Source organism: Cyprinodon variegatus, unplaced genomic scaffold, assembly GCF_000732505.1.
Source record: "Cyprinodon variegatus isolate N-32 unplaced genomic scaffold, C_variegatus-1.0 Scaffold136, whole genome shotgun sequence".
Taxonomy (NCBI): Eukaryota; Metazoa; Chordata; class Actinopteri; order Cyprinodontiformes; family Cyprinodontidae; genus Cyprinodon; species Cyprinodon variegatus.
This window is the reverse complement of record NW_015150589.1, coordinates 849,060-863,420: the sequence shown is the minus strand read 5'-3', so window position 1 is coordinate 863,420 and position 14,361 is coordinate 849,060. Positions and strand designations below refer to the sequence as shown.

The 14,361-nt window shown below is 36.3% G+C and overlaps 1 protein-coding gene across 1 annotated transcript; it reads right to left on the bottom strand.

Moving 5' to 3' along the window:
• Window positions 1-7,708: 7,708 nt before the first annotated feature.
• On the bottom strand, window positions 7,709-13,845 carry LOC107085891 (gastrula zinc finger protein XlCGF58.1-like). Its single transcript, XM_015376526.1, has 2 exons — window positions 13,691-13,845; window positions 7,709-11,478 (listed from the first exon to the last, which is right to left on the bottom strand). The coding sequence occupies exon 2, from the start codon at window positions 11,464-11,466 to the stop codon at window positions 9,307-9,309; it is 2,160 nt and encodes a 719-aa protein (XP_015232012.1). The 5' UTR covers window positions 11,467-11,478; window positions 13,691-13,845; the 3' UTR covers window positions 7,709-9,306.
• Between the last annotated feature and the right edge of the window lie 516 nt (window positions 13,846-14,361).

Here is a 14,361-nt window from a genome sequence, read left to right as displayed (position 1 = left end):
ATGTTAAAATGGTCCAGTCAAAGTCCAGACCTCTAACAATTGAGTCTGTGGTTAGACTTGAGGATCACAGTTCAGCTGGAGTGAATTAGTCAAATAAATCAAGCTCAGAGAGACTGATCCAAAGAGACCTCTAGCTGGGATTGCTGCTGTAGGATGCTCTACTGTATGATTTTAGGGGGGCTGAAAGTACAACACTGAACAGTCTGTGATTTTGTCATATTTATTGTTTTTATCCCAATAAACAAATTAATATGTCTTCAGAGTTTGGTTGGAGGTTAGGGCCCAAATTCTGCTAATGAAATGGAGGAAACTCTCAAAATACCCTGTAATTCTAGGATGTTAGGAAACATAAAATGGCTCCAGGGAGGAAGGGATGATTGTTCAAGGCACAGAGCACAAATAGACTTGGCATCATTATTGTGAACTCTTTTTGAGAAATGGAATCTACACCAATTCCTCTTTATGATTCACTATAATGTAATACCGTTTTCTCTGACACGTTGGGCAATAGGGGGGTGAGACATCAAGTATTTTCTGATGTCAGACAGGAAGAAAGTTAGTCAATATTAGTTTCGACAACAGCAACAAGCTAATGTTTGGACATCAAATGATGAATGAAAATGTTCCGACTCCACCCTGACTTTGTTTCTTTAAAAGGAAGACTTCAGATGGGCATCAGCAGTGCAACATCAGACTGCGATCGAAGGCCTCACACACTGAAGGATGGATTCAGGTAACTTCTCTTTCTTCCAGATTAGTTAAGATCTAATAGAACAAGAACCTTTATGAATAAGATGGAAGTGCTGAAAACGATGCTGGGTCATAGAGGCTGGTCTGCTGGTCCATTCCCTTCACTACCTCACTTTTCTGGATACTCTGATGATGATCTATCACACTTTTTCTGAACTTTCTCTATTTCTGACATCCACAGGAAGGACGTTCTGGTTTCAGGCGGGCTGGCTGGTGGTGAGCCTTCTGTCTGCCTGCTGTGGCCTCCCAACCGAACCAAAGGATGGGTACAGCGGTACGCCGACCGTCTGAAAACAAGCCTTTAAACTGAAAAGAACTATAAACATTAACAGATCCTCTTTACAAAAGGCAGATTCTGCTTAGATTGTTTGTGGATTTTAAAGGAAAACCTTTTTATTCCATTGAATAACATGCAAGTATTGGACAATCTCAAATAATTTAAATGTAAAAGCATTATTTTCTATATATTTGTCCACAGAGTGGAGATACTAAAAGTAGATTTTATGAATAAGGAGCTGCTGACCTACTTGGCTGGAAACCGGATTAGGTTAAATACACAAAATTAGCTTTTCTGAAGCAATATAATTTCATCTTTCAGTCTTTTATTGTTGTCATTTTGATATCCTTTTTAGTTTATGTACTTTTATGTTTTCTATGTTCCTACTCCACTCCTTTAAACTAATATTTCTGGCTTTTATTTCTTCACATATTATTGTGTTCCTAGTAAAACAGATACATCCACACTGCATAGCTAGGTGGCAGCAAGGCAAGCATTAGCAACAGCTTAAAGTCTGAAAACCAAAAAAACAAAAGCATCAACAATGGTGTTACAGAAAGCAATGGTCAGCATACAGGAAGTAGGCCACTAGATCACTGACGGAAAAGAAATAAATAAAATCTTCAATCTGCTCATTTCTGCTTTGCTGTTTCATTCTGAAGCATTTTAGTAAAAATCAGGAGCTTTAAACCACTTTTCTCTTAAATTAAACTCAGACTTTCATGGTTTTGATGAAAACTTAAAAGCAGGAGAGGTTTTTTGTCTGATTTTGGGCCAATTTATCTGCAGGAGACGTTCAGGACATCTACGATAGTCTGTGGACTGACAACGAGGACATGGCCAAGCAGACGCTGTCGGTGCCATTTCTGCAGCACATGCAGTCCGGTGACCTGCAGGCCGACGACTACGTCAGCTTCATGCTCCAAGACATCTACTACCTGCTGAACGTGACAGACATGCTGAAGCAGATGGCGCAGAAGGTCAAGAAACCAGAGGACCTCAGGTTCTTCATGGAGAACAGATACCAGAGTTACAAAAAGTTTGCAGATCTGATGCTGAAGCAGTTCAACCTGAATGTAAGAATCTGAACAGACTTAGCTAAAGCTGGGAGGAGAAGATTTTTACATGTGAGACATTTCAGTTGGCTGATTCCTGATGCTTTCATTTCTTTGCAGGCCCTACCAGACATCAAACCCATCCCCGCCATGGAGAAATACCTCGCCGATTATAAAACCATCATGGTGAAGGAGAAACCCATTTTCTTTGCTGTGAGTCTGCTTCCCTGCTCCAGGCTCTGGATCTGGATTGCCAACCAGCTCCAGGAGACTTACTGCAACGCCTACTTCATCTGGAAGAAGAACAACATGCACGGGAACCCAGAAAAGCACTACAGGGATCTGCTCAACAAGTACCTGACGACGCCCAGTCAGATCAAACGGGCCAATGAAATATTCCGGCAGCAAATGCAGAACGAGAAGAACTTCTTCTACGCCTCACTGCAAGAGTAGAACCACTGTCAGTTTAGTGCAGGTGGGGGACCCATGAAGGTCACAGGAGAAGGAGCTAAATATAGAAATATTTAAATTATTTACTGTTATTATTAAAAGATATGTATGAAACTGTATGGATATTTCTAAATAAAAAGGCAGATTCTATTTTACTGTGTCTGATTCCTGAACAGAAACTCATTTACCATCAGGTTCTGATGTGGGGAGCTCAAGATAGAGCAAATAAACTTCATGGTTGAAGTGAATTCATTCCACCTATTTTTATGTGTAAATACTGTATGGGGCTGCAGTGGGTAGCCTTGTTGCCTTTGCAACAAGAAGGTTCTGGGTTCGATTCCCAGGGTCTTCCTGCATGGAGTTTACATGTTCTCTCTGTGCACACGTGGGTTTTCTCCAGGTACCCTGGCTTCCTTCAACGGTCCAAAAACCTGACTGTTAAGATAATTGGCTAAGTAGTCCTTAGGTGTGAGTATGTGTGCGCATGTGTGTCTCTGTGGCGACCTGTCCAGGTGTGCCCTGCTATTGCCCCATAGACTGCCAGGCTACTGGCCCAACCGCGACCCTGACAGGACTAACGGGGAGAAGACAGAAACTGATCATCTCCCTGCTGGCAGCAACTAAATGTCCCTTGTAAAAAATACACTAAACCTCCATAGTACGTACGATCCATGAACATGTTCTCATGTTACATTTTCATTCTAGTCTAAGAATGCTAGTCATTTTTTTCCATGGATGGATTTTGGTTAAAAAAAGACAAATAATAAAAGGTGAAATGTTCTAAATGCAATTCAGAAATGTAAAAGACAGACAGGGTTGCTGTGAGCATCTGAACATAATGGTAACCAACAGGAGCTGCCCTTTCATCCATATAAAAGTAAAAATTTTTCCATTTCATGTCATAATTACTTTGTTTGCTTACGTTAAGCTTTGAAAAGCTTGTGCTGCTAAAATAATTATTAGCGGATTTTAAGCGCCATTTGTTGTGTTGTTCAGTTTTTCTCAGAGCATACATGCATTCTATTTTCACCCCCCCAACATATATATATATATCTATATATATATAGATATATATATATGTATATACATATGTTCCCAAACAGATCAGTACCAACATTAATAAAATAAACTTTAACTTAATATGGAAGAAGAAATGCCATCTTATCAAGAAAAATATTCTAATGAATAAAGTTGAAAAAGGAGGAATTGAAGCCCTTGACTTCACATCTCTAAACAATTCATTCAAAATTAAATATTTAAAAAATATTCTAAAAAAACCCAACCTCTTACAACTTTGACAAAATTGGAGGATTACCCTTTCTTCTTAGACGCAATTACAGTATACCCAAAATACCCTTAAAATTATCTACATTTTATAAACAAATGCTGTTAAGCTGGTCACGTTTGTATAAGCACAAATTTTCTCCTCATAAATATTATATCTGGAATAATGAAGACACTAAATACAAAAATAAGACAATCTTTTATAGAAAATGGTTTGATAGGGGAATATTACTTGAAAGCCAATTACTAAATCCAAATGGCCATTTATTATCTTATTCTGACTTTATGTTACTTTTCCAATTTCCTGTTACCCCTAAAGAATATGCTGTTGTGTTTGACGCAATCCCCAGTGGGTCATTAAAGCTTTTATCATCTTTCCCTACACATCAAATTCACTGAATGCCAAATTTTGATCCAAACTCCATTTATATTGATTGATTGTTCTTTTATAAGTAAGAAAACAACAAACAAAAGATTAAGAAATATTCTATTACGAGATGTTGTTTTTTCACCTGCTTGTGTATTTTATTGGTCCAACATTTTTGAAAATATAAATTGGAAGTGGACTTGGCTGCTCCTTAAAAAATACTTAATAAACAACAAAATAAGAGAAATTTCTTATACAATTATTCATAACGTTTATCCTGTTAATGCATTTTTTAAAAAGAGATATAAATGGGATTTGGACCAAATGTGTACTTTTTGTAAAAATAATGAAGAAAAGCTTATTCATCTTTTTTGGGATTGTAACAAAAATATTCTGGAGAGATATGTCACTTTTTTTCATCAAAGAAATCTCAATATTACTTTAACAGATAAGGATGTTTTGTTTGGGATGGAGAAATGTGAACATGTCAAAGCACAATTCTTATATTTTGTTAATTTTCTTTTTATTATTTATGGTAAATATCATATACACACCTCCAAATATTTACAACAAAAACCTAATTTCCAGATTTTATTATCTTCCAATAATATCTATATAGAATCTTTAGAATTCAGTTCAAATGCTAAAGCCATTAAAATCATAACTGCCCTTAAAGATTTGCAACCCTCGAGCACAGATTTGATTTTGACATCGTAAAATTGTTCTGTTTTATAAAGCCCTTTGATGTTGTATCTGTTTGTAATTAATAATGTTCTATAGTGTTCTTGTATGTTCTTTTTTTGCAACAAAATAAAAAAAGAGGCTGATTTTCCTTCCAGAAGCTGAGCCCGCAGCGTCCATTAGCCGCAGAGGAGACAGAGGGACAGAAAGGGATCCTGTTCAGTGAGTAACTAGAACCCTCAACCCCGAAATCCCACATCCTCCGCAAACGCTCCGCCCCGCTGCGCTCCAGTGCGCCTGCGCCTGCGCAAAGCAAAGTTCATCCTCCGTGGCTCCTCCCGTCCGGAGCAGGGGCGTCAGCTGACCCAATACTATACAGGGGCACAATAGGCACCAAATAAAATTTGGGGCAATTATTTATTTAAAAAAAAAAAAGCATGGCCAAAGATAATTAATGCAAGCACATGAGTAAATATTTGATAGCACTTATTTATTATTATAAAACGACATAAATAAATTGTACCAACAGATTGTTGTTTTCTGCATCATTAAACCTGAACCAAACTGTATTGAACTGGCCCACTTGTGAACTGAAATGTATATTTCTAATCCACTACAGTTTATCTTAATTAAATACTTGAAAACTGAAAACTTGAAATGTGCAGCTGTAAAAGGAAAAACAAAGAAACACCTTTACATACATAGATGTCTGTTTATCATTTCTAAATGGACCCATCCTATGATGATGTGATGGTGATGATCATATGATGGTGTGTATATAATGGCCAGAAAGATGGGAGAGCTGGATGTTCATTTTTTTAACAGTAAACGACGTCTATGTGTGCTACACTGTTATTGGGTGCATCCTATTTTGAACATTTCCAGGATTAAGACTGACCTAGAAAAACCTTAACCTGAACCCATACATGCATCTTCAGTTGATTTGATTCCTGCAACAGTCTCCTCACAGATCTGCCTAAAAACTAGATCAGACAACTTTAGCTGATCCATAATCACCCAGGTGGGTCATCACTAAACTAAGAAAGTAGAGCACATCGGTCATATTAGACTGGCTATCTGGATCACAGACAATAGATTTTATGATACATTACAGTTGCCTAAGATGACCCGAGAAAGAAAATTGAGAAGCATTGTTTCCTTCTCACTGTTCAACTTATCTGAAAGACTCGTATAGAACAATTTAAAAGTACTGCAACACTAGGTTGGTTGAAATCAAATGTAAAACATGTTTCTAGTTGCATTTTTACTGTGCTATATAAACTTTTAAATTAAAAAAAAGTGTGTAGTCCAACCTCACCTGTCTTTATTATCATTTATTATACAAAAATGTGAAAAACAATAAATCAAGGCAGTACAACTGACAGATATATAGTTGTTCTCATATCAGAGATTGTAAAGAGAGCATTTTGTACATAAAGAGGATATAAAGGAACACAGAAGCAATAATGGCATAGATCAGGAAACATACAACAAAAGCTTTGCAAATGGCAAATCGTAGCCCAGACAAACTGACAGTTTTGAAAGAGTCCTAGACAAATGTCAAAATATCTTCAGATAATCTGAGTAAAAGGCTGATTGTGTCAGATTTAAGCCTGCTGCCATGACTGGGAGGAGTGTGGGTTTACAAAGACAGTTAGGGAACATATTTTCTTTTTTTTTTTTTATCATGGCATATTTTATTTTAATAATCTAGAGATGGACTGAAGTGACTGAATAATTAAGAAAATACATCTGAAAGACATGTATTTTCTTAATTAAAACAAATAAAGTGATATTCTTTCATTTGCACATATGAATAAGTATTTAGTAAAAATGATCTCAAGATTAACGAGTAAGATCCAACTATGTATATCAGACCAGAAAACACTGACATGTTGATGACTATAGATGAGGTGAACAGTTGTTTCTACTCAAGAGATGCATTAGTCAAACCTGAATCTTTTGTACAGCACTAAATATCCAACAAAGTATATACTAGATAAATAAGTGTTCCTGCTCAACACTGTTAATCTTTAATGTGTCTTGTTTATGCATAAGCAATGTACTTTCCTGTGTGTTATGTCCTTGTACAGCACTTGTTACCGGTACTTGTTCTGTTACTGAAAACTGAATAAGATAAACTTTCTTTCTATGGCTATTTAATTGAACTGCACATATTTTTCCTAAGGCTTAGTCAATGTACCAGAGTCAGCAAAGCCTCAGATGATTTTTTTTTTAAGTGAGAGTATTTTCAGGTACACTTTGGTTTATCAATATTTGATTTTGCTCCTTACAAGAAAATGTTTTGAGGAATGCATGATTTGTCCTGAGATATCTCAAATAATTTCTTTAGCTAAAGGCTTATATAGGTTATGTTTCAAGTGGGGTCCATTTTACATAGCATGTTTAACAAACTCCAAATTCAAATCCTCAACTCTGAATTGATTTAGCCTAAGGTTGGAAACTGTGTTTTTGGTCTCACAAAGGCTGCTGTGAGTGAGGCACGTGCGTAACAAATATGATGATGACAAGCAACAGAAAGTACTTATTTTACCCAACTGGAACTAGAGATGTTAATGCAGAAATGAAAAAAACTAATAGGAAAAAGTTTTTTTTTTAAAGAGCAACAAAGCTACAGCTCCAAAGGAGAGGGAGATTGCATGGGAGAAGATTGCTGCAAGTTAATGCATGGATCATATGGAAGGTCTTTATTCATTTTTTTTTTTTACATTTTTTAAATGCACACTCCTCTGTGTTGTTCTGTTTGTGGATAACTTCCTGTTAAAAATCACATTCCTAATCAGAACTGTAATAATAGAAGTTCTAAATATTAAATTTTGGCCAGCAGAAACTGAATTTCAGAAGGTTAAAAAAAATAAATAGAAGAAGTAACAACTGAGTTTTATATATTTAGAACTGTTTACACAACCACTATTGAGCATTTTTACCTTTGGATAATCTTTATATGCACAAGTGCACCTCTACAAACACCTACAGGCGCTTGGTTCCAGGTACTAAGAGATTCACTTCCATACAGAAAGCCCACATTCTTATCTTCAGGTAACAAAGAATTCATGCCAGATTAAATAATACTACTTATACTTCAGCGATAGTATCTAGGTGTTACTTTATTGTATGTCCCGTAACATGTCCGTTGGTTGTGCGGTTGTTTTTACATCTCTTGGCAGGAGATGAAGCAGACTGAAAATGTTTTATTTCCCTTTTATCTCCTCTTTCCTTCATCTTTTTCTATGGCGATAGCCCTACTGCTTCACTTGTGAAAGTTAAATCTGTTGGGCTCTTTTTGGCATCAAGACAATTATTCTTATTGCCACATTGCCAGACAGGACACTGTTAAAAAAAAAAAAAAACTGTTTACACATTTTAAGTGGTCATTTTGTCATTTACCAGCTTGACTGAATATGTATTTATGATATCCGATATACATTTCTTCATAGTCAAAATAATACAAATGATGACCAGTAACAATAGGAACATGAGGATCTGAAATTCAACTCTAGACATCCAGAATTTCTATTCTAGATGTGAAGGACGTCATTTTGTTTGAAATGGCCATTATGACAAGAACACAATGTTTTTTCAGATATGTGAAATACACCTCCAGTCAAACTAATACATATCAAAATGGCTTGCCATACCCTGTGGAAACTATGATAACATTACATAGTGAAGTTGGGGTATCAAAATGTTGTTCTAACAGGTAAGACCCGTGCATCATCTCATGGGGTTCCTCCTCATTTTGATTCTGTCTTCCATTACGCAGTAAATATTAAGTGGCTGTTTGTAGCTGCTTCGGTTGTTGTAATACAAATAAATGCCCGTTATTAGGCTCAGTAGATTGTTGTTATCACTGAAGGAATCCTAATTCTTTAGTAATTACTTTTCCCCCATGAAATTAATTAATCTATTTAAGTGTAATCTGAAAATAATCTGAGTTCTTCATGTACTGTAAAAAAAAAAAAAAAGAAAAAAATATCTGCATGTCGCCCATATTTAACAAAACAAACTCCAATAAATCTCATAGCCTGTCAGCTGAGTTGTAGAATCCAATCCCTATAAATATTTCTTTGTGAATTTATGGCAATAATTCTTTAATAGGATCCTCTTCATGCAATATTTGTTTTTAAAAGCTAATGTGTCAAACGGACCTAGTGAATGATTTTTTTTTGTGTGCGCACAAAACTAAAACAGAAATCTTTGAACTAAATTAGGAAATAAAATAATGTGATTAGCACTAAGGAGAACCAAGACAGAGGACAGCAGTTTACTGAACAAGAACAGCCTTACTGAAACTGAAAACTCAAGAGTTTCCAAACTGAGGCTAATTCAGTTTAGAGCTGAGGATTTAAATCTGAGTTTGTCAAACCTGCTTTGTGAAACAGACCCCTGTATGAGTTCCAAAACAAGCAGAACTTTTATTTTTAATTAAAACCCTTCCAACAGGCTATACATGAGTAAGGGGTTTCTCCACCATGAAGCCCCATGTGGCTATTTAAATCATTGTCATGTGTAAACATGTTTCCGCAGGTTATGCACGAAAAAGACATCTTTCCTGAATGAGTTCTCATGTGATTATTTAAATGAGCTTTGCGACGGAAATTTTTGCCACAGGTTGTACAAGGGAAAGGCTTCTCTCCGGTATGAGTTTTTGTGTGGCCATTCAAGTGAGCTTTGCGACTGAAATATTTTCCGCAGGTTGTACATGAGAACGGCTTCTCTCCTGTATGGGTCTTCATGTGGTTATCCAAATTAGACTTTACTGTAAACCGTTTTTGGCAGATCATACATGAAAAAGGTTTCTCTCCTGTGTGAGTTCTCATGTGGCTTATCAGACTAACTTTTTGATTGAAACATTTTTTACAGGTTATACATGAGAAAGGCTTTTCTCCTGTATGAACTCTCATGTGAACATTCAATGCAGCTTTATCATTGAAAGCTTTCCCACATGTTATACATGGGTACGGCTTTTCACCTGTATGACTTCTCATGTGGCTATTTAAGCTGCGTTTTTCATTAAAACCTTTTCCACAAGTTATACATGAGAAAGACTTCTCACCTCTATGACCCCTCATGTGACTGTCCAAATGACACTTTCGAACAAAACCTCTTCCGCATGCCATACATTCAAAAGGCTTCTCTCCTGTGTGTACTCTCATGTGGCTGTTCAAGTAACTTTTATGAATAAAACCTTTGCCGCAGTTTATGCATGAAAAGGGCTTCTCCCCAGTATGAGCTTCCTGGTGGCGATTTAAACTACTTTTCTGACTGAAAACCTTTCCACATTCTATACAAGCGAAAGGGCGCTCTCCTGTATGAGCTCTCAGGTGAGCAGATAAGTATCCTCTCTGGCTAAAACTTTTGCCACAAGCCATACATGAAACAGGCTTCTCACCACTATGAGTTTTTAAGTGCAAAGTTAAAGTTGTTTTGAGAGTGAAACATTTTCCACAGATTAAACATGAAAAAGGCTTCTCTCCTGTATGAATTCTCTGGTGATGAGATAAATAACTTTTTCTACTGAAAGCCTTTCCACAAGTTACACATAGGAAAGGCCTCTCTCCTGTATGTGCTCTCAGGTGAGAAGATAAGTGACCTCTCTGGCCAAAACTCTTCCCACAGGTCAGACATGAGAAAGGCTTTAGACCTGTGTGAGTTCTTAGGTGTGAAGTCAAAGTACATTTGTGACTGAAACACTTTCCACAGGTTACACATGAGTAAGGTCTCTCTCCTGTGTGAGTTCTCATATGAACTGTTAAATCCTTATTAGATTTGAAACTTTTACCACATATTTCACAGCATTTACATTTTTTACCATAGAATCTATTCTTATCTACTATTTTCTCCACCTTGTCATTTGGACCTGTGGTTTTCTGAGCTCTTTTTAGCTGCTGTCCATCTCTGCTGGATCCTGATGATTCATAAATGTCCTTTCCCGGAAAGCACTCTGCTTTTAAGAGTTTATTAAAAACTATTTGGTTTACATTTGATTCGGGTTGATGGTGGTTGATTTCTTTATCAGAAGCAGTCAGGATTGAGGAGTCAATTTCCAGCTTCAGAATATCCTGGTTTTCATACTGAATGATGGTGTCGGCCTCTTGTTTTATAATCTGCTGAGGATACGATCCGTGCTCCTCTGCCTTCATTTGTTTAGGTTCTAGTTTTACTGGTTCCTCCTCTACTTCAAGTGATCCAGAATTTATTACTGTTGTTGTATTAGTCAAGTGCTGTTGTGCATCATGCTTCTCATCCTGTTCAGTGTCTTCAGCTTCAGTCTTTACTATCTGATGAGCTTCTGCTTCACAATCATCTTTCCTGACTTCTTTTTCCTCTGGTTCTTCTTTTATTGCAAGAGATCCAGATTCTGTTACCAGGGTATCTAAACCCTGTTTTGGTTCCAGCTGGTCTTTATTCATTTTCCGCAGTGGTTCTGGTCCATACTCTTCTTTTAGCTGTGTGGGTTCTGGTTCCTCCTCTTTCCTTTTAGATTTGAGAGATTCTGGTCCTCTCTGATCAACAGCAGAGGTAACTTTATCATTGTGGATAAAATGATGAGCAAGTCCATCTTGCTTCACAATTGACATAATGTGGAAAATCTGAAAAACAAAACAAATGGAAGATTTAACACCCACATTTAAGCTGCAGACCTCAAACAGTTATTTATTCTTCTTTAATTCAGTAGAATAACAGTTAAAATATATTAGTTCAAAGATACAAGTTATGACTAGAGTTCATTCATCAACTGTTTTTTTTCCTGATGAAAATGAAATGCAGGCCCTTATTTGTACAGGCACAAATCACGGGTGTTGAATCCTGGTCCTCAGGAACATTTTCCTGTTTGTTTTAGATCTTCATTTGACTCTTAACTCACTTTTAGTGAAATTCTGTTCCTATTTATAGTGTCAATTCCCAATGCATCATCTTTAAGCAAGTTACAGAATCAGTTCAATCAAATAATCCAGATAGGCATTTTCAAGTTCTTCAAAATATATTTTCATAGCCTACTCAACCTGTCCCGCTGATGTGCTTTGCTTAAAGTGGTAAATCATCTCTTTCAGTTATTTCCTCCTTTCTAATCGATGCTACTCCCTGATTCACAACGGTAACCTTCCTCTCTAATTTTTCTTATCTTCATCATTGATCAATTCTTCAAAGTATTTCTTCAATCTTCCTTGCACACTTCATAAACCAGTCAGTACAGTTCATTCTCCACCCTTAATTATCCTTTTCTCTTCTTATTTTCAAATTTGGGCCAAATTTTCTGTTTTCATTACAGTAGATCACGTAGATCAAATAGCTTAAGTTTTTTTCTTTTTTTCTTTTCTTCTAAAATGCAATTTTAAGGGTGAAAATAGACTGAAATAGATTATTTCTTCACTTTTTATACAAGTGATGTAGAAACATATTTTTTCTACATCAAAATGTAGCATTCAAAGTAATTTTTTTAAGCTGTTGTCCCTATAATAAAAATGAACAAACCATTAAAGGCACATATCAATCGTTGAAGGATTTATTTTTTAACCCCTGCCTGGTGGTTCATCCCAACCCTTCCTAAATTTAATGTGATAGTTATGATGAGCATGAACTAACAGCAAGTCTGAAGGTCCTTTATCCGGTATAGACCTCATCTCAACAAAAAGTATTCATGGTGGGCAATTGCAACCAGTCCTTTATCAATAGTTAATTCTTTTTCATATATGGGAACACAAGCTTTCCATGATAACACATGGGCAACAAATACACAGATTGTGCTTTCATACTAGTGTTTCATTTTACGTAACAATGACCTCTCTTCAAAAAGTTTCACATTAGTTCTTGGAAAACAGCTCTTTAAAAATGTATAAGAACAACACAGCTTTCAGTGAAGGCCTGTGGTTTTACTTCAGTGCTTCTAGTGAAAAATAAAAATATTTCAATAACATACACTAGGAAAAATAAGCCTCCTAATTTTTTTTATTGCATTTCCGATCAGATCTAACTAAATAACCCCTTTAAAATATTTAAATGTTTTTTTTTTAACTCATGAAATATTATAACTAAAAATAATCCTGTACTTCCTAATTCCATCTAAATTCCTAAACCATATTAAGATCAAATTTCATTAGAATATTGTTCACCTGAATAAATTTAAGCTAAATATGTTTAGAATTTCGCGTCGGCTTTTAAAAAACAGCATAAAAGGCTATTTTAAACTTGCAAGGGCGAAGACGTCAGATAATATTTGACAACATTAGTTTGTTGTGAATGTTTACCAAAAAGATGAAGAGAGGAGAATAAAAGACAAATAGAGTAGAAAAAATTGGTTATTTAATGGGAATCCAAAAAAAAATTGCACCTTGTCATTTCATGAAATCAGTACAGTTATTAAATAGATGATTTCTTTATATTAAACAGTTTATGATAATACGGCTAAACTATGGCGGCGATGTTAAATCAAATATAGTTCACAGGTCAGTTTCTGATGCGAATGTAGAGCATAAATACATATTTTGTTGATTTTGCATCAGCTTTTTTCACAGATAAAATGTTTAAGCTGTAGAGAGAGAAGACCTACCACAGACAACATGACATTTCCAATATAATGTTTTTACAAAAGCACTTATATGGATTAGCAAATGTTAATCCTGTCAAGGCTCAGAACTAGAACACCTAGTTTTTAAGGCAGACAGAATTCTCAAAAAATCTTTTATTTAGAACAGATCCGCAGTGAACAGCGAGGGTGTCTACGGTAGGAACCTCTGCAGGGAGAGAACACAGGTTAGTGACCATGTCTATCTGGCAGAGATAGATAATGAACATGTGACTAACCTGGTCATAAGGTTCAGTCCAAGCCCAGAGGATGACGTTGGTTTAAGCCAGTCAGCTGCAAACAAGACACAGTGGGTACCGTCCAGAGAGTCCCAGATGCTGAAGTCCGTGTGGGTCAGAGAACAGGCAGGAGATCAGAACCGAGCAGACGAAGGGCAAAGCCAAAGCTGCTGTCCAGGAAGTCAGGACTCAGGGCAAGCAGATCCAAACAGGTACCGAAGGGGGATCCAGGACGGTGTCAGGAATCAGTTCCAGATTCGGTACAAGGCAGAATGCAGCAGGACTCTGAGGACAGATCAGGCAAACAGATTAGAAAGGAGACAGGCAGGCTCAGAGATCCAGATAGAGAATAATCTGGCACTGACGACTGGTAGAAGGCTGGTTAAATAGAGGCTGAAGGCTATTAAAGTTTATATTTGATGGAGATGAAAAAACTAAGAGTTGTTGGAAACAATGGCCTGACTCTTTTTTTTAATTTTTTTAACAGACTTTAATTTCTGTTTTTGTGTGACACCTTTTTACCCAGAATGCCAGTAGGTTTGCTGCTGTGGCATTAAAATACCCTTGCTGTGGGATCATAAATGATTTTTCTGTTGTATATATTTTTTTATTATATTGTATCCTTTTCTATTTTCACAGATTCCAAATAATTGGTGCTAAATTAGACATGC

Bases quoted from the DNA above. Each gene is read 5' to 3' on its own strand.
- LOC107085891 (XM_015376526.1), bottom strand. From the start codon at position 11,466: ATGTCAATTGTGAAGCAAGATGGACTTGCTCATCATTTTATCCACAAT.